Source organism: Prunus persica, chromosome G7, assembly GCF_000346465.2.
Source record: "Prunus persica cultivar Lovell chromosome G7, Prunus_persica_NCBIv2, whole genome shotgun sequence".
NCBI lineage: Eukaryota > Viridiplantae > Streptophyta > Magnoliopsida > Rosales > Rosaceae > Prunus > Prunus persica.
This window is the reverse complement of record NC_034015.1, coordinates 1432877-1457695: the sequence shown is the minus strand read 5'-3', so window position 1 is coordinate 1457695 and position 24819 is coordinate 1432877. Positions and strand designations below refer to the sequence as shown.

The following is a 24819-nucleotide window of genomic DNA, read 5'->3' as shown; positions in this document are numbered from 1 at the left end:
GATCGGATCACAAGTGGCCAGTTAACACCATGTAATTCACATTTTGAACCGATGTCCAAGTATCGGTTGTAAGACATATTCTATGTGAACGAAGGTCAACTTTCAACTTCTCCTTCATTTTTGTGTACATTTCTAGAAATCTTCTTCCAAGAGTTCTACGAGAGGGTAGATTAAATTGTGGGCATGCAACACTACAAAATTCCCTAAACCCTTCACCCTCCACAAACCTAAAAGGTAGCTCATCTCGAACCACCATCCTAATACAAGCATCCAAACAATCATCTTTGTTAAAATTCCTAGAAACAAGAGCATTACCCTTGGATGCATCAAATGCGAGCGTCGTGTGTTCTTATCCTTGTGCCTATAAGGATATTGCAAGCATTGTTTGTTTAGATGCTTCCACATGTTGCTAGTCCCATTTTTCTTGGTATCACTAGCGTAAGTAGCACTACAATACTTGCACTTAGCCCTTTTTTCAACTTTTTTTCTTTTACTCCCATCTACCCCTTTCAAATCCAATACCAAATCATACTTTTCAAAATGTTCACACACATCACTCTCCTTCTTACAAGGTTTCCTTTTCCCGGTACTAGGTTCTAATGGTGATGGTGATGGTGTTGTATTTTGTGATGCTGCTGTAGGAGGTACAACATCATCACTACAAGGTATAGAATCATCATTCCCATGCATTTGAGCCTCATTAGAAGCAGGTTCCTATTCATAAATAGTTTAAAACCATATTTAAACACAGCCATATTTAAAATCATAAACATATTAAAACATATATCCTATTAAAAAAAACACATTTAAACTATCAAAACAGATTTTCCTATGCATACAACTCCCTAAACATATATCCTATCCAAAAATCAGATTTAAACACAGTAAAAACATATTTTTCCTATTCAAAGATGCAAGAAACAGAGTCAAAACAGATTTAAACATATTTAAATCACATACAGATTACAAATTACAGATTTAAACACATTACAAACAAATTTTTCATATCCAAAGATGCAAGAAACAGATTTAAACAGATTACAAATTATAGAATACAAAAACAGATTACAAAAACAGATTATAAAAACAGATTACAAAAACAGATTACAAAAACAGATTACACAAACAGATTATAAGGGCAGATTACAAAAACAGAGTCCAAGTGGGCAGATTACAAACACAGATTTACACAGATTACAAAAACAAATTTATACAGATTACAGAAACAGATTTATACAGATTACAGAAACAGATTAGCAGCAGCAGCGAATATTTACCTCCATTTAAGCAAAATTTTCCAAACTTTCAAAGCTCAGCAGCAGCAGCGACGCTAAACAACTGTGAATGAAATCAAAAAAAGGGTTAGGTTACAAACAAAAAAAGTTAACCAAAAAAAGTTAACCAGACTGACGACTTGGCGTTTTTTATAGGAAGCAAAGTGGTATACCTTTTGAAAAATTCAATTCAATGCATATAAAACACTTGAGAAACTCAGTTCTAATCTAGATTATGATGAGCATTAAAATTATACCAAAATAAATCACCAGCACTAAACAGTGCACCACAGACTTCCTAAAATGAATTGGGACAAAACACATGCACTAATTTCGAAATTAACATGCAAATTTTTAAAATGAAATCAGAGCAAACTTACTAAACTAGAGTCTAAAGCATCCTTTAAATTATATGACCATATTCCCCTTCCTTAAAAGTGAAACTTAAAACCCAATTACCTTTTTTCAGTGCACCCAATGAAATCTTAAATCAAGATAAGGGAGAGATAAATAAGATGAAATAAAAATATTTTTAGAACACAAAAATTTCTAAAAATATTTTTAAAAATGAGACAAGTTACAACTCAAAACATTTGAATAAGAGAAATTAAAAAATCCCAGACACAGGCTTATATAAATTTGGGAATGGATAAGTGAATAGAGAAATGGGATTAAGGAAAAGTTTTGGTTTAAATGATTTTTTGTATTGACTGCCCCAACAGGTTGTGGATAAATCCCAGACGTTGTGGAAACCTCCACTACTACAAAAAAGCAAAAAGACGACGGTAAATCATCGTCGTGTATTCGGTTTTTCAATGGTCGTGGAATCCACCGTCATCTTTTCCCTCATAAACCATGACGCTAAATCACCGTCGTTGTTAAAATATACAACGTCATCAACAAATACAAAACGACGTCTTTGTACTGCAAAAAGATCTAAAAAAGCAGTCGAGGATGAGAATAGACGACCAATTAACAGAACAAGGCCGCAAGATAGACATACAACGACGAAAATTAAAATAAGACGCCGTTAAATATCATTTTCACAACAATAAAAAATATGACGTCTTTAAATACATTAGAAGACGACGTTATTGATACCTACTACGTCGCCTATATAAAAACAGCTGTCGTAAAATAAATTTTCCACTTCGATTTTTCTATAAAAGATGACGTGGAAATAGTTGTCAGTGTCATTATTTACGACGTATGTATTTATAGAGTAGACGTTGAACAACGAAACAACGTCGGTTACAAATATATGAGAGTCGTATTACAAAATTTATACGTCCTATTTTCAGAAACAAACAACGACGATAAATATTAGACGTTCTTAAATAAAACAACGTCGAAAACAAATAAAATCCACGTGGATCATAGGCATTGGCCACGATATTTACTTTCAAGGAAGAGGAAAGTGTTCACCTGTTTTGATTTAGTCCTGTGATGGTAGGGTAAAGTTCCCCATTGGTTTGAGAACCATTTGTGGTCAACAAGTCAACTTTCTTTGGTGTGCGGGAGTGCCACTGTTAGCAGTTTTTTTTTAAACCCTAACAGACTTATGAAAAATAGATAACTTGTGCCCCAAGTTACTGACCTTAAACAAGTGATTGTGAATTTGGGTAAGAAATATCTCCCAAGTAAGTTCTTTTATTGCCTCAGACTGGTGAGGACTACACAATTTCTCACAGTAAACTAGTAGTTCTGGCCAAAAATGAATGAATCGGGTTGTTTTAAGGAAAACTGTCTATTACACAACTTTCAAACAAGAGAGAACTGCCATGTATGAAAGGACAACAGAATATTGGGCTTCGATTTCTGCTTGGATTGTTGCCTATGACTTAGGCTGGACTCGATGTATTTGTGTTGGATTCAAATGTCAGCACCTTCAACTAATGAGTTTCAGCTGGAAGTCGATACCAATGTCGAGATTGGCAGAGCTTTAATATATTCTAGCCATGGGGAGGCTTGCTGGATGGGTAGAATTGAGATTTCTTCAGTCTATACGGGGCTGAAAGTGGCTGGATTGATGATTGCTTACCTGGAGCTACACTACAGTACCTGTTCTGCTTGATTATGAATCATCCAAGAGCTATTCTGGCATTTTTAAGAGACCAAGGAATCTCAGTAAATTTGTTGAGGTTTTCATATTATGAAAAACCCGAATTCTGCTTGATTTGGCTTATGTTGAACCAAATTTGTAACGAGAGGAATCTCGTTTTCTTTGTAAACTATTGTGGGGGCTTTTTCGTTCCAGCAACTATAAATGGGCTTAGGTTGTCGTAAAGAGCAAATGACTGGAGTTGCCCATGTGTCTGAGTTCAAGAATCAGGCCCTAAGAGTGCTTCGAAAGGTTCATGGAGCCTTAGGAAACACTTTGGCCTCCTTTACCAACAAAACCAACAGTTGCTTACAAATAAATATTTAGGCTTGGCATGAGAAGTTTGTAGCATGGGAGCTGAGCATTCATGAGTTTAGCATGAGAGAGAGAAAATGCTTGGATTTTCTATGAGAAACAGAGGTTCAAAGTAAGGGGAGGGGGAGTTTTATGAGGATTTGTTGAGGGAAGATAGGGAAAGATGAAGGTGGAAGAATGGGTGGCTTTAGCAGATTCCAAGCAGCTTAACGAAATCTTCGTCAGGCTCTTGGGTGGCTTGCCAAAAGAGAAAAAATGGAAGAAATGGAAGAATAGAGCTTGAAATCGAAGGGTTCCAGAGGTGAGAGGTGATGCTTACTCTCTCTGGATGTGTTTATAGGAGAGAGAGGAAGAAGATGGAACAACACAGCTTGAAATTGAAGCTTCCAGCAAGGATGTTACTCGCTCTAGATGAGTTCGCCAAAGGAGAAAAAGGAAAGAGATGGAAGAATATAGCTGGACATTGGAGGGTTCTAGTAGTGAGAGAGGATGCTTGCTCTCGCTGGATCTCTTATTTTGCTGGGTAGAAGGTGACTCCTTTTATCGGCGCTGGAAGCCCCCAATTTTATCAAGTTTTCTTCTCCATTTTTCCTCACTTTCTTCCATTCAATCCGCTTTGGTGAAATCTCCCCAACCCTAGCACATAGGAGCAGAGCTTTTTGGGGTTCCAAGACTTTCTTGCTGTTGGACTCCTCTGTTTGGGTGAGGCGTCTCTTGCTTTTCCTTTTTGTTTTCCCACCAGAGCTTGCAGAGGAAAGAATGGGTAAGGGTGCTGGTCAAAAGGTAATTTACTTCTAGCAACCTGTGTATATGAGCTTGCCTTGGTTTTGACAAGGTGCTGGAAGCAGCTTGTGTTCACGTGGGTTTGCCTTGGTTTTGACAAGGTGCTGGATATTTTGACTGATGTGGGATATTTCCAAGTGTTGTGGGCTATGTCTATTGGATATTTTCTAAGATGTTTGGGCCTTTTCTTAAGGTGATGGGCTATTGGGTTTTCTCTCTCATGCTTACCCATCTATTTGGGCTCAAGGAATTAGCTTGAGTTTTGGTGCTCCAAAGCAGCCCAAAACTTCCACTCCTTGGACCATCAATGGGCCTTGTGAATATTCGTAGCCATCTATACCACAACCCACTCAACTAGCCCCATGCATTCACGTGGCTTGGACCCACTTAAGTTTGTAGCGTGACGTGGTGTAAAAATAAGGATTTTTTGCTTGGCATGGCGTGTTATTTGGCGTGCTTGTGCTCGAGGTTTGCCATTTTGTATGGGCTATGGCCGGGCCAAAATGGCGATTGACGGGATAATGAGCATGGGTTCATAGAACCAGTACATTTTACGAGCTTGTTATGACCTTTCTGCGTGGCATGTTGCACATTTGCTTGGCGTGGCACATGTGCAAGCCCATATAACGAACTCTTGTATAACCAAGTCGGGTTTCATCCCAAGTTAGGTGTCGTACATACTGGGCTAGAAATATATTTGGGCCCAGCCTTGGATTTTTTGGGCCTCAACAATTGCTTCTTTAATTTGAACTGAAATAAAAAACCTGAGTTCTGGCTGATCTGCCTTTCATAAATCAAAGAGTTTGGTTGCTTCAGAGTCTGAAGACTTTTGAGATCGACTGGTCTTGTTTCGAAATTGCCAGTATAACTTTGAGTCTTTGTTTTGATTGAATTTTTGGCTATCTCTTAACCTTGGTCACCTCCTCTCATATTTACACATTGTCAACATCAACCTGGGTTTGCTTGAACTTCGGGGCAGAGAAAACTTGCGACAATTGCTTCCATTACTAACCAGAAATACACCAAATTCTTAGAGAATGTGGGTTTAATTTTAAATGTTTGGAGGGTAGATCTTTGGAAAGGATTTTTCTTTTTCCTAAGAAGAAACGAGGGGAGTTATTATTCTAGCAAAAAGAACCATCAACAGTCAGTTTCTATGATGGTCTATTTGCTTTTTCTGGCAAACAACTCTCTTGTCTCCTGTTTATTTCTTGAAAAACACATCCTGCTTTGATGCAGAGCCCTCATGAGCATAGAAAGGAAACTAGGCCGCCCTTCTTTTATGGCTTTTTAAATGGTATGGAGAGTGTTCTTCTGATTAACCTGTTTTCATTAACTCCCCCATCACTTCCTCTGCCTAGTTGAAAACTTTGACTTTCAGAGTCACGTGGAGTTTTTTGAGAGAAAAAGATCTTTCAAAACTATATGTTGATTTGACATTTGAAATTGAGATCAACAGTGATGATCAAATTCTTGGGCCTTTGGAGAGATTTAGAAGCTAGGCCTAATCCTGAAATCAATTTAGAAAACTGATTTGTCCAGATTAAATCACCATTTTAATGGCAATTAATCTTTAATCTGTGAATTTAATCCTTACTAATTGTTTTACATAGGTCTGGGCTTTTAAAACTATCTGGGCTAATTTCTAACTTTAAACAGAGCCCAGACTCCTGTTTTTTGATATGGGCCAATAATAGATTGGGCTAGCGCGTGGAATTTAGGCCCAAACAGAAAGATATTTGATCCTAAAAAAAAAAGAGGAAAGATAATGAACTAAGGCTAAGTCGGTTTCAATCTTAGGTATGATGCTATTCTTGCAACCCTAGCAAGTCAAATGGTCTTAATTGTTGCCCAACCTCCCAAGTTTTTGCGCTCCTAAACTTATGTATTTAATTTGGAGTTTTTAAGGGATTCTAAACGACTTTAAAAATCCAGGGGTATTTTCAGGATTTTAAAGTAGTATAAAAGTTTCGACGTATTCAATTCAGACTTTCATGGAATTTGATAAAGTTCATACAAATTTGGGTGTATTCAAGCCAATTTTTAAAAAACACGATGTATTGAAAATGTTATGGACTTTGAAGGACATACATAAAGTAATAGAGTTTGGTGAATTTTGATGGAATGTAAAAGGGATTTCAAACCAAAACAATCCTAGCCTTCCCAGCATGGGATTTTGGTGGATTTCAAAGATGTCCATGATGCACATTCAAAAGACACAACTATAGCTTCTCTCGTGCTTAACATCAAAAGACCCCCTGGAGATGGGCCCTGAGTTTCAATGTCATCAATTTATACCCCATAGTTTTCACATTTGACCAATTTAAGTCTTTCGTTAAGTTGACCATTTGGTTAGACGTTAACGAATGACGTGTCCACTATGGGACCCACCCACTACCCAATTCAAAAAATTAATTTTATATAAAATAATAAAATAAAATAAAATAACTTTAAAAAACCTAAGAGTTGCAGACCCCAGCCCCTTTTCTTCAACTCTCAACTTCGTTGGCTTCCATCCTCTCCATCTCCAACACTCTTTCACCATCTCCATAACCATATAATTCTCATTAAAAACAAGCTCAACCCAAATCCCCACCATGGACAGGGCAAAAAAACCCACAATCTCTCCCACAGCTAGTATTGAATCGACCCATTAATGTTGGAGGGCAGTGGAGGAAATGGAAGACGTGGATAGATGCAGAAAGAGCTAGGATGGAGAGATGCAAACCCACCATGGATAGATGTAGACAGTGGCGGATGCAGGAATTGCCACTCGTGGGGTCACAAAAATAGTGACGGCGACGGAGACGACTGTTGGTGAACGGCAGCTAGCACCCTTGGCGGCGATGTCAAGGGATGAGATATTGGTGGTGGACAGGGACGGACCCAGGAATTGCAAATCGGGCGGGCTAAATTTACCTTAAGTACAAATGTATTAAGAAAATTTGGTGAGTTTTTGTGGATTTTGGTTGTTTTTGTATATTTTTAGGCTTGAACAATAGATTGTACGAACTGAAAACTAGAGGTGACCCACAGGAGTGGCTTTTTTTTTCTTTTTTTTTTTGTGTGGATAAATTATAAGCCCTTGTTGTTATATTTTTATTTTATATAAGCAATCTTTTTTCAATATATTTTCTTCATCATATTTAGAACTTTTTGTTATTATACGACATTTGAAATAGAGAAAATGATGGAATTATTATTAATATTGTTGAAATATTTAGAAGGGTTTGAAAGGAAACAAAGAAAAAAAAAAAAGAAAAAAATATTTATTATATTTCCCCTCTCTCTTTTTTATTATATTTTCCCCTCTCTCTCTTTTTAATAACTCCCTCTCTTTTTTATTCTTTTTTCCTCTTTCTCTCTCTCTCCCTCCTCCCGTCTCCCGACTCCCTCTCTTTTTTCTTTTTCCTTCTTCCTTTTTCCCCTCTCTGTTTTTATTCTTTTTCCTTCTTCCTCTCTTCTTCTTTTCTTTCTTCTCTGTCCTCCGTCTGCTCCATCTCTCTTCCCTCTCTCTCTTTCTTCTTGCTCCAGCTGCCACCACCGAAGCTTCTTCTTCTTCTCCATGGGGTCACTTCCATGGCTGCCAAGGGCAAAAACCAGTTCCTACCACTAAACTCCAGATCTGCCATGGGGTCGTTTGACCCCATTGACCCCATGGTGGATCATGTAGAGATATTGGAAGAAATAGGTTATTTATGGTGGATTTTTTTAGAGTGAGATTTTTTTTTAATTTTAATTTTTTTAAAAATTGGATTTGGTTACTGCCATTTTGTTTTGTTTTGATGGTGGAGTGTGTTGTGTGTTTTGGTGATTTGGTTGTTTTATCTTTCCTTTTTGAAATTAGTTGTTGTTTGCACAGAGAGAGGAGGTTGTTTCGATGGTTGCCACTGCTCATAATATCCATGAGCCAACATCGCCAACCGCCAACCGCCAACACCTCCCTCTTGTGCCACTGCCAACGCCTACCTAAGAGTTACAGCTTGTATCATAGGGGTTGGGCCTCCAAGTGGGGTTCTCTATTTTTGTTTGTTTTGTGTAATTTTTCTACGATGGGATTGTTGCTAGGGTTGTATGGTCAAGGGTAGGGTGGGTCGGGTTGTGGTTTAGGTGTGACTGGGTGGGTTGTTGGTTAGGTTCAGTTGGGGCAGACAAGTGGGTAGACAGAAGGGATTAAGAATGAGCTGAGGAAAGGTAGGGAGTGACGACCGATGATGGGTCGGCGTGGGAAACAAAGAAGGGGCTGGGTTGGTTTTTTTTCTTAATGCTTTTTTATTTTATATATATATATATATTTTGGAATTGGTTAGTGGGTGAGTCCCATATTGGTTCCCTTCTTTTTAACTACTGTTTGGTTATGAGGTGGGTCCCACAACTACCACGTTAGCATTTAACGTCTCACTTTGACGGTCAATGTAACGGTGAGTGTAAATTGATAATACTTTCAAATGTCAGGTATGAAATTGATTTAATTGAAACCTTGAGGCCCATTTCGATATTGACACTAAACCTCCAGGACTAAAGTGTACTTTTTCCTTGTTTTAAAATGGGTTTTGCTCTGTTCTTTTTCAAATGTATATTGGGTTTGCTGCATTTGGTCTTTTGCAATTGATTGGAAATTTGTTCTCTTAGCCTATTCCTCACTGTAGTATCAAATGAATTTTCTTGTGTTAAATAGAAAACAAAGGGCGTGTGAAAGTGTGTACAACATTCAATTGTGCCACATGATAGGTTCATTGTTTTTTACATTGGTTGTATTTTTTTTTTTGGCTTAACATCATAAAACGTCCCTAATGTTTACAAAACTATCAGATTGCATTTTTAATATTTTTTTGTGTCATTCGTGGTCCTTAAGTTTTAGTATGTGTGATCACGCAATTATCACAAATAGTCCCTACGAATTTTTTTCATTTTTTCATTTAAAATTCATAAAATTTTGGTTTTCTTTTTAAAATTTTATGAATTTTAAAATATTTTAAAATATATATCATATTTTAAATATATGTGACACTATATTATTGTATATGCGGGATCTACATATATGCCACATCAACAAACTAATGGAGTTTTTAAAAAATAATTTAAAATTCATAAAATTCAAAAATGAAAAAAATCAAGGGTTTAGGGTTCATAAATGGTCTTCAAGATTAAAATCCTTCCACAAATGGTTTTTTCATTTATAAATAATTTTAAAAAGGAAACCAAAATTTTATCAATTTTAAATTAAAAAATTAAAAAATTTCGCAGGGATCATTTGTAATAGGTATGTGAACCTCAAGGATATTTTGTGATATATATATGTCACGTCAGCAAACTAACGGAATTTTTTACAGAACCTAACGGCAGGGACCATTTGTGATCGCACATACTAACCTTGAGGACCACGAATGACCCAAAAAAAAAAAATTAAGGATGCAATCTGATTGTTTCGTAAACCTTAGGGACGTTTTGTGATATTAAGCTTCTTTTTTTATTTGGTCGAAGAAAGATGATGATTTCAATGTCTTTGATACTAGGATCATTTTTGTATTTAACTTTTTATCATCAAGAAATACTAGGATAATTTTTGCAATGTCTTTTTCTACTTCTTTTACACGGTATAGTATTCTAAAGGACAACATGTGTCCTACTCATGTAATATGTGTACAACTAGGATCGATATTGAGATTTTGAGGGCCCTGTGCGAAACTCAAACTGGAGCCCTCACATTATCTAATATGAAAATACTAAAAAAATAAAATTGCCATGACTTAATGTCAAAAAACGAATTTTTTTTTATAACAAAAATTCGTCATCAATTAGCATGTAATAACGATCACAAATCAAATTCATAGTATTTTTTAATATTTTTATTTCATAAAGTTAAATATTAGTATGTTCGGTAATAAAATCTATATATATAAAGTAAAAGGCAGAGAATAGTGAAATATTCAAAATAACAGAAAATACCCTTTGTTAATTCAAACATTAAGAATTGAAATTATTAATTAAATGAGGATAATATGGTAAATTCACATTTTTTAATATTAAAAAAATTAAAATTAAAAACAAAATAAGATAATAAGTCCTATTTTTATGGAACATAACTACCCTGTTATCTTTTATTAATTCTAAAAATAAAATAAAAAAGAAAAAGAAAACCAATTGGCACATGCGTGAGCATGTGTCAAGGGGCTAGTATATATATAAAGCAAAAGGCAGAGAATGGTGAAACATTTAAAATACCAAAAAATGACATTGGTTAATGCAAACATTAAGAATTGAAATTATTAATTAAATGAGGATAATATGGTAAATTCATAATTTTTCGTATTAAAAAAATTTTAAAAAAAATTCAGATAATGGATCCTATTTTTATGGAACACAAATATCCATTATCTTTTTTAATTCTAAAATAAATTTAAATTTTTTTTAAAAAAAACCTCTCGCATGCGCGGAAGCGCGTGCAGAGAGGCTAGTAAAAATAAAGCAAAAGACAGAGAATGGTGAAACATTCAAAATGCCAGAAAATACCCTTAGGTAATTGAAACATTAAGAATTTAAATTATTAATTAAAAAAGAATAATATGGTAAATTCATATTTTTATATTAAAAAATTAAAATTAAAATTAAAAACAAAATCATATAATATGTCCTACTTTTGTGGAACATAACTACCCATGTTATTTTTTTTCTTTTAAAAATAAAATAATGCATGTGCCAAGAGGCTAATAAAATAAGAATCTATATATATAAAGCAAAAGGCAGAGAATGGTGAAACATTCAAAATACCATAAAATGCCCTTGGTTAATGCAAACATTAAGAATTCAAAATATTAATTAAATGAGGATAATATGGTAAATTCACACTTTCTCATATTTAAAAAAATTAAAAGAAAAAGAAAAAGCAGATACTGGATCCTATTTTTATGGAACACAACTACCCATTATCTTTTTTAATTCTAAAATAAATTTACTTATTTTTTTTTTAAAAACCTCTCGCAAGCGCGGAAGCGCATGCAGAGAGGCTAGTACAAGAGAAAGAAGAAGACATGAAATTTTTGTTTTTATTTTGTTTTGAGCAGGAAAAAGTACTTTTTTTTAGTAGAAAGCATATAGGTGTGATACATATTGGTGTTAGTTTGGTTGGATTTTTACCCTTATTTTTTTCACATTGCATTTTTTAAGACTATTTTGTTACTATAATGAAAAAAGATTAAAATTACAAATTTATTGACATCAATGATGACTCGAACTTGAGCCTTTTACCAAAGGATATGCACTAGAAACCCGCTCTATTAAATACACTTTTGTGTTAATGTGCTGCATGCTGTCGTATATATACAGTTTTTATAATATTAATATATAATATAAAGTATATAAAAAATTCGGAGGCCCTACAAAATTGGGGTCCTGTTTGCACCATGTCAGGGCCACCCCTTGTGTACAACAATCATCAAGCCATACATTTATAGTATTTAAAAATACATATTTTAAAAATTGAAAATCATTTCAAATGGAAAAAATTATTTTTATTTTCAAAGTAAGAAAAAATAAATAAAGACTTCTAGGTAATTTTGGGTGCAGGGTCGGTTGTGGGGGATGCCATGCCAAGCGATGTTATAATTTGGCACGTGGGAAGTTACATTAAACACGTGGAATTTACCCAGACATGCATGTGACATGAGCTCACCTAACTCATTGCCTAATCAAGCATAAACAGGCCTAAGCTATTACAATACAGCAAGCTCAAGCTTAAGCACACAAATAACATGTAACACCAAGCAACTCCTTTTAGTGCCAAATCACACGATAAGCTTAAGTGGGCCCAAGTCACATGCATATCTGGGTCTTGCTGAGCAGGTTGTGGTGTGAATGGTTATAAGGATCCATGCGACCCATTAAAGGTTCAAAAGAATGGAGGTTTTGGGCTGCTTGGGAGTCCAAAAATCCAAGCCCATTTTCTTGATCCCGCTCAATGGGTAAGCAAAGAGAGCTGTGGTCTTCTTCCAGCCTTTATTACCCAATCTCCAATTTTCTTACAGCTCCAAAACCACTGCCACTCTTACTTTAGCAACTACTATCCAACCCCTAACTGCCCAAGACTAAAACCTCAGTTTACTGTGTCACCAACCTGAGCCCCTCATTCATTACCTGCTTGAGCTTTAGCAAGCTATAAATGGAAGCAGTGGCTTACCCATAAGAGGAGAACCAGAACGAAAGCAATAGAGCAGGCTATAATATCACTGCAAAGGTGGGAAGAAGTAGAGAAGCAAGAGGCAAACCTCCCACTTTCGAACGACTTTACTACCAGATAAGATATTTGCGTTCTCTCTTACCCGACAAATTTCCACAGGCTTGTTATCATTTAGAGGGTTATTATAGTTTAATAAATCATGCCTGCTGTTTAGCACTCTTACTTTATTACTTTATTCCATCATATGTCCTTGCCATTGCCAATATCATTGATCTTAGCATGCTTGACCCGTTTTGGCCACACTTTTTTATCTCTAAAATAAAATAAAAAGTATGCTTTATATTATTGCTCTTATCACCTTTGATCATGCGGATAGTCAGAAGTTTATTGATTTATTTTATATTACTATTTCCATTGCATGTTGTCGTAAGCCTCCCCTATTTTATATAATAAATAGAACTTGGACCTATAAAATTCATTTTAAATCACCTACAACTCAATCCCCAATTGCCCATCACTAAAACCTCAGTTTACTGTGTCACCAACCTGAGCTGCTCATTCATTACCTGCTTGAGCTTCAGCATGCTATAAATGGAAGCAGTGGCTTACCCAGAAGAGGAGAACCATAACGAAAGCAATAGAGCAGGCTATAATTTTACTGCTGGAAACATTCAAGCTTAACCCAAGAATCCATCCCTCTTTCTTTTCCCAGAAACCATCATCTTCTTCTCCCAACAACCATCCTCTCATTTTTCCAGAATCATTCTCTACTTTTTTCGCAGAAACAAGAAAACCATTCCAAGCCTCTAAAATAGCCTTTATCCAAAACCCTGTTTCAATTCAAGCAGACGCTCTTACTAAACTCATGGAGACTTAGCTCCCACTCCACAAGCCACTCAAGCCAAGCCAAAATCTCAGTTCACAATAACATTATCTGCTTGGTGAGAAAAACCAGAGTACTCCCTAAGCCCTAAGAATCATCATTCTTTCAGAGTATTTTGGGGCCTAGTTCTTGAACCGAGGCAAAGGGGCAACTTCACTCTCTTTACAGCAGCCCAAATCCACCTAGAGCTGCTGGAACAAAAAGACCCCCACACTTCTTTAAGGTGACAAATTGAAACTGATGTATAAGTTTATGTGACATTTCTACAAAAATACCTTTACATATGTTATCACTATATATTTTAATTAAATCTCAAAGGTATAGAGAGAGAAGAGAGGCAGTGCGAGGGGGAAGGGGAGGAATGGGGAGTTGCAGCTTCTTTATTTTTCACTTGGTTTAAGTCTTAAATTTTAGTTTTCTAAAGTTTTTATGATTTTCAATTTTAAAACTTTTTTTTTACACAAATTTTAAACAAAATATGTATTTTTAATTCAAATCCACATGGCGTGTTGTTATTGGATATATGAGATCCATATAGTGCCACGTCATCAATTGAACAGAATCTCACGACAGGTACCAATTTGATGTACGCAACATACCTTAAGGACCAACCGTGTTACAAAAATATATAAAGGACCAAAGATGATAATTATGTAAACCTCATGGACCATTTGTGATAAGAAGCCTAAAAAAAATAATAATAAAATTTTCTATTGAAAAATAAAATTTCAACATAAACAATTTTTTTTGTGGGTGTAGGAAGTTGTAGGAGAGTTGTTTTCTACATATGTATTTATAGGTAAATAACTAGCTATTTGAAAAGGGAACTAGCCATTTGTGTTTTTGAAAAGTGAAATAAATTAGCAATGGCTAGTATATATAATTAGCTATCCTTTCTCCCAAAAAAAAATAATAAAAAAAATTCCTTTTCTTTTTTGAAAGTGAAACAAATCAGTAATGGCTAGTGTATATATCAACTATATGTTTTTTTTTTAAAATAGTGAAATAAATCAAAACGGCTAATTGCTTTGAAAAAAAAAAAAAAAAGGTAACTTCTAGTATACACTAATTAAATGTAATGGAAAAATTAAAAACTGAAAAGCAATGTTGTCCATGTACCCATAAGAGAGAGGCTGTATATTTATTATGGTGGGCCAGCTTATTGAAGCAAATTTCATTTCAGAGCTCATTTTACTGACCTCTAAAATAAGCTATTGATCCCCGAAATATGAAATATTGATCTCAGAAATGAACTGAACGTTACCACTGCAAGTCAAAAATCCAATTTATTGAATAAAATTGAAGTGACCCTCACCATTTTATTGATAAATGTCTCTCATTTATAGGAAAACCCTCGAGATTCTTTCTTTCTTTGCAATCCATTTTCCTTGATACTTGCCTGCTTTGCTTTCAATCAAATATTTTGATTGCAAATCAACTTCAATGCTCAGTTTTTTTTTCTTTCTCTTTCTAGTGTGCTTTTTCTTTTTTTCACGACAATTCGTTTATTTATTTTTATTGTGAAAATTTGAGGCCAAACTTATTATTATTATTATTTTTGGGTCAAACGATAGAAATATCACAATAGCCACACAGACAATCAATAACTTGAACCCATATTCAAACCCAAACAAAGACCCACACAGGCAATCTATAAGATATTATGATAATTGCCTTGCTTTTAATCATGATGATTATTTTATGATGCATGTTGTATATTGATTACATGTACTTACTTGGTCACTTTGACTCATGATATTATACAAATTTGTGGTTTCAGGTAACAAGTGCATTCATGGGGATGGGAAGATATTTATTTAAAAGTTGATTAAATATTTTGTTTCCGCATTTTCTAAAAGCTACCGAACTTTGTTTTACTACAATGACGTTAAGCTTACGTGTAAACAACCTTATATTTATGAATTAAAATTTGCATCAATAAACCCCTATTATTATTTTTTTAAACGGGGGAAATTTATTTCCTCAACTTGCTTCGCAGATTCACGTGCCATATTTCAATATAGTATTGACCTTGAAGTTGGGGTGTGACAATATTTACCGTAAAATAAATAATATATTATTTTTCCTTTTTCTACAAATTAACCATAAAACTTCTTAATTTATCTTCTACTTTGCTCCCTTAAATCATGTAGGTTAGTATCTAATATTTGAACTAAAAACTCCTACATTTCAACATTTTTTTCTCATTCTCTTTTCATGTATGAGTTGGGTACCTTAATGTTAGAATTTACGAACCTTTTTTGTGTTTCTTCTCTATGTTGGAATATAAATTATTAACTTTATAGTCTTTAATAGTGTAGATGATAAGATTAGTATTCAACAATTTTAAAGTAAAAAAAATTGTCAACTTATCACTCTCTGAGAAAACCCTAAGGAAAAAAGTCTTAGTTGTCGGCCCCTATGGGGTTTGGTGACCTCCTTCCCTACCTTCTCCCCTCTCCTTTCATCCCTTCTTTTCTCCTCCCCTCCATTTTCCCTCAAGATTGTTAGTTTATTTTGTGATAATTAGTAGCCGTGAAACAATGTCGTCGTCATGATATAGTCACCGTATTTTGGCCCACGTACACAAGGAGTTGGCTCCCTTCGACATAGTTTGGAGCTCTAAAGAGGGGAAGATGTTTGGTTGCATTGGATTTGGGTTTAGCCAGTGCTGGACTATGGGTTTAGCTAGTATGGCGCTATGATTTTCTTCAGGTTGCCCGAAAGATGTGGAGTGGTGGTCCTGTTTCTTAGTTTTGTTTTAAACTAATAATTTCCGAAACTCTTTAGGAGTTTGTGTGATTTGTTTTCTATTTAGGATTTTTTTTGTTTTTTGTTTTTAACTTTCGATACGTATTTGCCGTTTATGTCGTTGCGCGGCGGATTTGTATTGAATACATGTGCTTCTGGTTACTAGATTGGGTATTTAGTCATTGTTTGTGTTATGCGTGATTCTCTCCAAATCAATTCAACATGTTGTTGTGTTTGGTCACTAAAGAAGATTTATCCATATTCGGCACATAGTTGCTTTGTACTTTTCTTTGTTCATCAATAATATTCTATTGCTTTTTTTTTAAAAAACAAAAAACAATTTTAAAGTATGGCATTCAAGAAAATTATTATGGTATATATTACTAATCAATATAAAATGATATTATGAAGTGGGCCAAAACGAATAGTTAGCGTGGTAATAACTTATTAACCAGTTAGTGCTTGAGTGCTCCTATTCAAATTATTTTTTAAAATTTTGCGTAGGGACCCCCTCCAATGTGAAACCTAGCTTTGCCACTGTACAAATGTTGCATCGCAACATATCCACAACTATTCGATGAGCATGATTTCAATTTTATGAATTTGGTGAAGAGTGCAAAAGAGGAAATGACTTGGGTTACTACTATGCTTGGTGGGATTTGAATTAAATAAGAATAATGCTATTTAGACACACAAGATTGACCATCTTATGTGGCAGCTGATATAGTCATGTCATGTCAATTAATGAACTCTAACATGTGAATTATAATTTTATTTCACAAATCAATAATCTTGAAAACTAAAACAATAGCTTACCTCAGACTGTGGCCTCTCGTTCCTTCAGTACTTCCTCATGTCTCCAGCCCTCCATTCCTCCATCAAAAGGAGTTGCCATTTCCAATTGTCTTTGTATTCATACTGGGAAAATAGAAGGCCCTAAAATTGCTAGTTGTCTTTGTGAGGCCACCAAGATTGGCTTCAAGTAGGCCTGGGCACGGATCGGTTCGAAACGGTAGAAAGCTCTTTTGTTAGCCAAACTAAAGACTTTGGTAGACCATTTTCTTTTCCATTAACCAAACCAAAGACTTTGGATCGGTTAACCTAATATTCGGTTCGGATTGGTTCGGTACACCTGTAGTACCGTAATAAAAATATACTAATAAAAATACAATTTATATACTTTCACATAACATAAGTTCTTGAATAAATACACCAAATCATCCTTGTAAAATATAAATATTCAATAGTCTAATTCATCCAAGTATGAAATCAAATAACTTAGTCACTATATCATTCAATATATACTCAAAATGTATTGGGAGCCACTTGTGTTTGTTGTTTGAACATTTGAGTGTTGTATTTACTGAATTCTCTACATTTATGTAAATGATTTTGACATTTGTTCCACGTAGGTTCTTTATTTTTTCATGCTGAATCCAACCATATAAAGAACATAAAATTTGGATCAACGGTTGGAAAGTTACAAGTAAAAAACAGGACAAGGGTCAAAACTAAAAAACACAGGAAATTCATAACTTCCTCTCTGACCAAAAAGTGCTAAGTACTGGGTGATAAAGAAGTGATAGAATGGTGATAAAGCAGTGATAGAATGGTGATAAAGAAGTGATACAGCAGTGATAAAGAAGTGATAGAAAATGCTGATTGTATTTATCTTTGGTTTCTTGTTTTGTATTTAAATAATAGAATAAGTATAAATATCAGATCGGTACGGGTTTCCGTCGGGTTAGGAATATTATTTCTGTTAACCAAACCAAACATCTCGGTACGGATCGGATCGGAATAATTAAAATTAACAAATAATTATTTAACCAAACCGTCGGTATGCAGATAATTCGGATGAGATGCCCACCTCTAACTTCAAGTGCTCCTACCATGGCGAATGACTCATTCAAATGGGGTTTGTTTGTTCCCCTTGGCAGAGGAATAAGTAGATTTGATGGAGACGTGTGGAAGAGTTCATAACCAACAAGGCTACATACAGACCCAGGACACTAGGGTTAGTTTTAATTTTGTTGTTTCGGTTTTTTCAGATTATTGATGAGAAATAATAAATAAAGAATAGTTTGAGTCTACATGACAGTATTCATTAATTGACATGGCAAGACTACATTAGTTGCCAGGTAAGGTGGTCGGTTAATGTGGTCTATCTTGTGTATCTAAATAGCATTACTCATTAAATAAAACAATGGCTTAAATATCAAACTAGTCCATATATGTTACCACTTTGGCTTATTTAGTCCATTTGTTTTTAATTTGGCCGATTTAGTCCTTGTGTTTTACTTTGTTAGTCAATCTTGTCCGTTAATTTAAAATACCATTAAAAAATTCACTAAAATTTTAAAATTTAATTAAAACTGTAATTTTTTATAAAAAAAATTACTAAGTTCAATTAGCAAATAAAAAATTTGAATAATTAGCAAAATAAATAAATTTGGAAATCCAGCTATGCTCCTCTTATTCTCTAGGGTCTAGAGTAGCTACCACCCCACCTTCCTTGAGCCATTCTCTCTCTCTCTCTCTCTCTCAAATTACTAAGTTCAATTTACAAATAATAAAAAAATAATTAATACAATAAAAAATTTGGAAACCCACCAGCCTTTAAGCCCTCTTCTTCTCTAGATCAGCCGCTACCATCCCACCATGAGCCTCTCCGTCTCTCTCTCAATGATCTTCACTAACGGTCCCAACTAACCCTGCGTCGATTTCCTTGGCACCGTAACCCCCACGAGCCCTCACCACCTCACCTCGATCTTCACCACAACATCAATCTACAATTCAATTTGCTTTGTACCTATCCACAGTACCGTGAGCTTTATGTTTTAAGGGTCTTTTGGTACGGCAGACTGTCATGGACTAGATTAAATTCTGGGACTATCGTGGATTGGCTTAGCTTAGTCTAAGTTGGATTAAGTACTGACCTACGTTTAGTGCTGCGTCGGTTTAAGAAGCTGAACAACGAAAATAGTACTATCGTGTATTTGGTTTGTGCTCGGACTGGGACAAATTTAAATTTTCTTACTATAATTCCAAGGCCAAAAATTGGTATTAAATTTTCCAAAACTTGCCTATATTTTAAGAACATTTCCCAAATGTGAAAGCTCAACTTCCCTAATGTAAATTGCCAAACCGTCACTAAGTAATTGCAAACACAGCATGCAATTGCCATCACAGTTTGCAAAAACAAAATGTCTGTTTGTCAATTACTAAACCATTAGCCACATGACCTCTACCCTTTTATTCTTCCTTTCTTTGTTCAAACATGGTGAGACAAGCTCCAAACCATCACAACATCATATAAAGCAAAAGTCATATAATATTTATAGATGCAAAAGTTAGATATTTTATATATATGTAAAAGTCATCCATATGGTTTGAAATTATAAATTCAAGTTCACATATACTTTCCACAAGCTCACAGACTAACAATAATAATAAACAACCAAAAAAGGGAAAAGAGAGAGAGCTGCAGAGTTATATGTGGGATGCTATTAAGGGGACCGCAAATTTGGATGAACGTGCTTGTTATAAAGTGCTTTCTTTATTGAATACTAATACAAAAAAGGATGCAATTTTTGAAAATGTCCCCCTAGGAGAGCTCAAATGGGATATCCTACAATTTGGAATGAGTGGTTTTTTTGAAAGTTTTTGGGAATGACAGGTTTTTTTTTGGAATGATTGATTTTTGGGATTGTTTTTCGGTTAATAATGCATCAGGATATTGGGACTATTTATTTTGTTTATCAAACATTGTTGTTTATGTTTAAATACTCTATTGGTTATTAAATAGTTGATGATGATTCATCAACCTGTTTTGCTTTTTCTGAATCCTTTATTTCCTTTGGAAATCTGGAATTTATTATTAATTGCAATTTGTTATTAGCTCTAGTGCAATTTATTATTACTCGCAATTTTTTATTAGCTCCAACGCATATGTGTGACTTGCAATTTGGATGTTGTAGCTCCAGTGCATATGTGACTTTATTATTAATTGTGTTTGTAATTTGTTTATTATTTTATTTAGGCGGTATCAATATATATAATGGAGGTAGAAGAAATTGAGAGGCAAGAAATAGAGGAGGACGAAGAAATTTGTGAAACAATTTGGAATTTATTAATGGTGATTCAAGCAGTAGCTCATGCATTGAATGAGATTATCATGCATAGTGAAAATATTGAATGTCCATTAACCCGTCGACCAATTACTATGAAAGGATATAATTATATACATCATGTATTGAATGACGATTCAGAGCATTTCCGAGAAAGCTATAGAATGTATCCTGATGTGTTTCGAAAGTTATGCAGTATTATTAGAGAAAAAACACTCACAAAAGATACAAGATTCATTTGTGTAGAAGAAATGGTTGTGACCTTTTTGCTTATTGTGGGTCAAAATAATAAATATTGTCTAGTACGTGATACATTTGGCCGATCGCACTTCACTGCTAGTAAAAAATTTAACAAAGTTTTAAAGTCCTTGAACACAATAGCACCAAAGATGCTAGCCAAACCTGGATCCGCGGTACCAACTAAAATAAGGGAAAGTACAAGGTTTGACCTATACTTTAAGGTAAATGTGTTGTCTGGTGCAACTTGTTTTATTCAATTTGTTTATGTTTAATAATATCTTTAAAACTTTTGGGTTTATTTCAGGATTGTATTGGAACTATTGACGGCACACATATTCCAGCAATGGTAACATGACGCAACGTAAGCAGCTATTGTAATCGTCATGATACAATATCACAAAATGTATTAGCGGCTTGTAACTTTGATTTGGAATTCATATATTTTCTTAATGGGTGGGAGGGCTCAGCTCATGATTCAAGGGTACTACATGATGCTTTAACCAGGAGGAATGGACTGAAAGTGCCACAATGTATTTTTAAATTTTAAATTTTTTTCATTTATAGTTTACATTAGGTCGTACATTGGATACTAACATATGTGTAATCTATTATCACGTAAATTTTTCGTAGTGGATTATGGATTTCCAAATCGACGCCAATTTTTGGCTTCATGTCGAGGTGTTCGATATCATCTCCAAGAGTTTGGTGATCAAGGTCGTGCACCTGCAAATGAAGTTGAGTTGTTCAATCTTCGTCATTCGTCCTTGAGGAATGTCATTGAGAGGATATTTGGTATATTTAAGTCACGATTTATAATTTTCAAGTATGCACCTCCATTCCCATGTACGACACAAACAGAGATAGTGTTAGTTTGTGTAGGACACAACTTTCTTCGAAAAGAGTGTAGATCTGACGAATTTCCTGTTGAAATGAATCTTCTTCATCTTCATTGTTACCGGTTAATGAGGGGGATCCTGAACTTGTTTTCCAAACACAAAAACAACGACGACAGAATTCTAATGAATGGAGAGTTGGTATAGCTTTGGATATGTGGAGAGATGCTGGGCACAATGACAACAATGAGAATCGAGGTTAATTAATGAAAATTAAATATTTTCCTTAAACTTTTCTTTCAAATTTGTAATACATTTGTCACTATATTTCTTATGAATTTCTTATGAATTTTGCTTTTCGTTAAATATAATTGTTTTTAAAAAAAATTATTTCATGTTGTTCAAGGAAAAGGTGTTATGAATTTGGTTTTTTATTTCATGTTGTTTAAAATTTTATTTCATGTTGTTCAACTTACATCATTGCAATCTTGGTACAAATCATGTAGTTCCATCTGCTTAGAGTTGTAATCTTGGTACAAATCGAGTATCAGAACATCTCAACATTAGTGCAGAAATTTTCTCATCTCAACATATATGCTATGAACTAGCTTGCTGCACGATGTAGTGCTTCATTTGGGTAAGGATGTTGAAGTTAGCATTCGTTTTTAAAAAAATATGTTAAAGAAATTATAGAAGTCTAGAATAAAAGCCATACAAATCTTAAGAAAGTTTGTTAAAAAATTATATAGAAGTCTTCTGAAAGTCTATATGAAATCTAAAGTTCCATCAAGTTCTATGAAATCTGGCACTTAAACAAAATCTTTTTAAACACTCTAGAATCCTAATTGAATACACCCCCCCTAAATTTATGTATTCAATTTGAACTTTTTAAGGGATTCTAAATGACTTTAAAAATTCAAGGGTATTTTCAGGATTTTAAAGTAGTATAAAAGTTTCGACGTATTCAATTCAAACATTCACCCTCCGTTTAGATGAGGGAAAATATCTCGGAATTTAGCTAAAAGTCAGGAATTTAAGAGGAGAAATTGACAATTCTCTTGTTTGACAACTTAAGCGCAGAATTTATTAAATGACGCTTGGAAAAATCGTGGAAAATAGGGCATCAAATTTCCGAGTTTAATTTCCACCAAAATATGCGTCATTTCACAATTTTCATAATGTCATTTACAAGTTCTGTCATTCACAAAATTCGACATACATAAATCCAAACACTGAAATATTCAATTGCTGGAAATTGAAATGATGGAAATCTAAATTCCGTCATTTTAGAATTCTATGTAATTTTCAATTCTTTCATCCAAATGAAGGGTCATGGAATTTGATAAAGTCCATACAAATTTGGGCGTATTCAAACCAAATTTTTAAAGACACCATGTATTCAAAATGTCATGGACTTTGAAAGACATGCATAAAGTAATAGAGTTTGGTGAATTTTGTTGGAATTTAAAGCGGATTTCTCTTTCTCTGTCTCTGTCTCTTTCACTTGTTTTGGACTTCCTATTCCTACCAAAAGCTAATATCCCTTGTACCAGTTACTAAGCCAAAACCTTAACCTTGGGAGGAACCTTGGATTTCCAAATCAGACTTTAAGGGAGAAACGGTGGACTACCTGGTATGTTTCTCAATCGATTTAAGTAGGATTTACAAGAAAATTGCCCTGAAGGCTCTAAGGACCATCTTCTTGCATCTTCTTTGTATGGAAATAATCTCACCTCCTCCAGCAGCCTCAACAAGTTTGATATCTACTCCATCAATAATGCACCTATTAAATATGGTATTTAATAGGTGCATTATTTAATGCACCTATTAAATATGGTATTTAATGGTGCATTATTGAATAGTTTCACGTTTCCTGAAAGTTTTACTTCAAAATTTCCATGATTGTCATGATTTATATAGATATTTCCACCAATATTCCGTAGATTTTGACTATCATTTTTTCAACCTTGCATGCATCATAGGTTTTCTAGTTCCACATTGTGGCTGAACATGGAATTTTCTGGCCTCTGTACATTTAAGTATTGTAATATTTTAAACATCTGAATGCACTGTTGGTGTTGTGGCTTCTGCAATAGACAGTTCAAGATTGCACTCCATAGATGTGCCTGAGTCTGATATTGGAGCTCATTTTGGTATGTTATTGGAGAAAGAGGAAGGTTCAGATGTAACTTTCAATGTGCGTGGGGTAAAGTTTCATGCTCTTCACGAGTAGTAATACCGCTAGATACTGTAAGGCCCTGTTTGGCATGCCTCACTATGCCTCACTGGACTGGACTGGGTTAAATAGTCCTTAAAACCTATGTTTGGTAAGGGAAGGGATTAAGTTAAATGAGATTATATAGTCCAATGGGAAAAAAAACGTTGGACTCGCTTGTTTAATATAGCGAGCCCAAAACTGGGTTCGCAAAATAGCGAGGATGCTATTTTGAACACACAGTCCGGCTGAATACCACCTCTACCATCAAACACACGAGCCCGAAACATCAAACATACCACCATCACCACGATGCCACAACCATCAGACCACCACCATCAAACACATAACCAGCCACCACATACCCAATCGAACCATCACCATCACCCAATTAGTCAATCAAACCATCATCACCAGCCACCACATACCCAGTTAAACCACCAGCACTACCCAATCGAACCACCAAAACCATTAATTAGTGGAACTAGAAAGAGACAGAGAGAGAGAGAGAGAGAGAGAGGGTGAGTTGATGGTTGAATCTGTAGTGGCATGAAGAGAGAGTCAGAAGGAGGGAAGGAAGAAGAAAAGATAAAGGAAAGAATAGGAAGAATGAAACAAAGAAAAACAGAAATGGCATGGGAATGGAAAGAAGAAGAGAGGATGAAGGAAGGAAAAAAAAAAAAAAAAAAAAAGAAACGGGCCTGGGAAGAAAATACAGAGGAGTGAAGATGAAGGAAGAAATGGGGGAAAAAAGGGGCAGAGAAGAAAAGAAATAAGAAAAGACAAAGAAGAAAAGAAATCAGAAAAGATAAAGAAGAAAAGAAATCAGAAAAGATAAAGAAGAAAAGAAATCAGAAAAGATAAAGAAGAAAAGACAAAGGAGAGAAGAGTATGGATGAAGAAAAATAAAAAGAAATGTGACAGTTTTAGTCTTTCAAAAATATTAGAATTTTATTTATTTTTACGCTAAAATTCTTAATTAAAATTAAAAAATTTAAAAAATTATTATTTTTATCCAACACAACACCAAACATAAGTCTTCACTATTTTCACAATCCAGTTTTTTAGTCCGACGCAACACCAAACGTAGGTCAGTACTTAATCCAGCTTAATCCAAT

At 34.6% G+C, this 24819-nt stretch overlaps 1 protein-coding gene and 1 pseudogene across 1 annotated transcript; one reads left to right on the top strand and one right to left on the bottom strand.

Moving 5' to 3' along the window:
- On the bottom strand, positions 133-1322 carry LOC18770854. Its single transcript, XM_020568277.1, has 2 exons — positions 1278-1322; positions 133-714 (listed from the first exon to the last, which is right to left on the bottom strand). Exons 1-2 carry the CDS (start codon positions 1281-1283, stop codon positions 133-135), a joined length of 588 nt encoding a protein of 195 aa, XP_020423866.1. The 5' UTR covers positions 1284-1322.
- Positions 20803-21749, top strand: LOC18770853 (annotated as a pseudogene).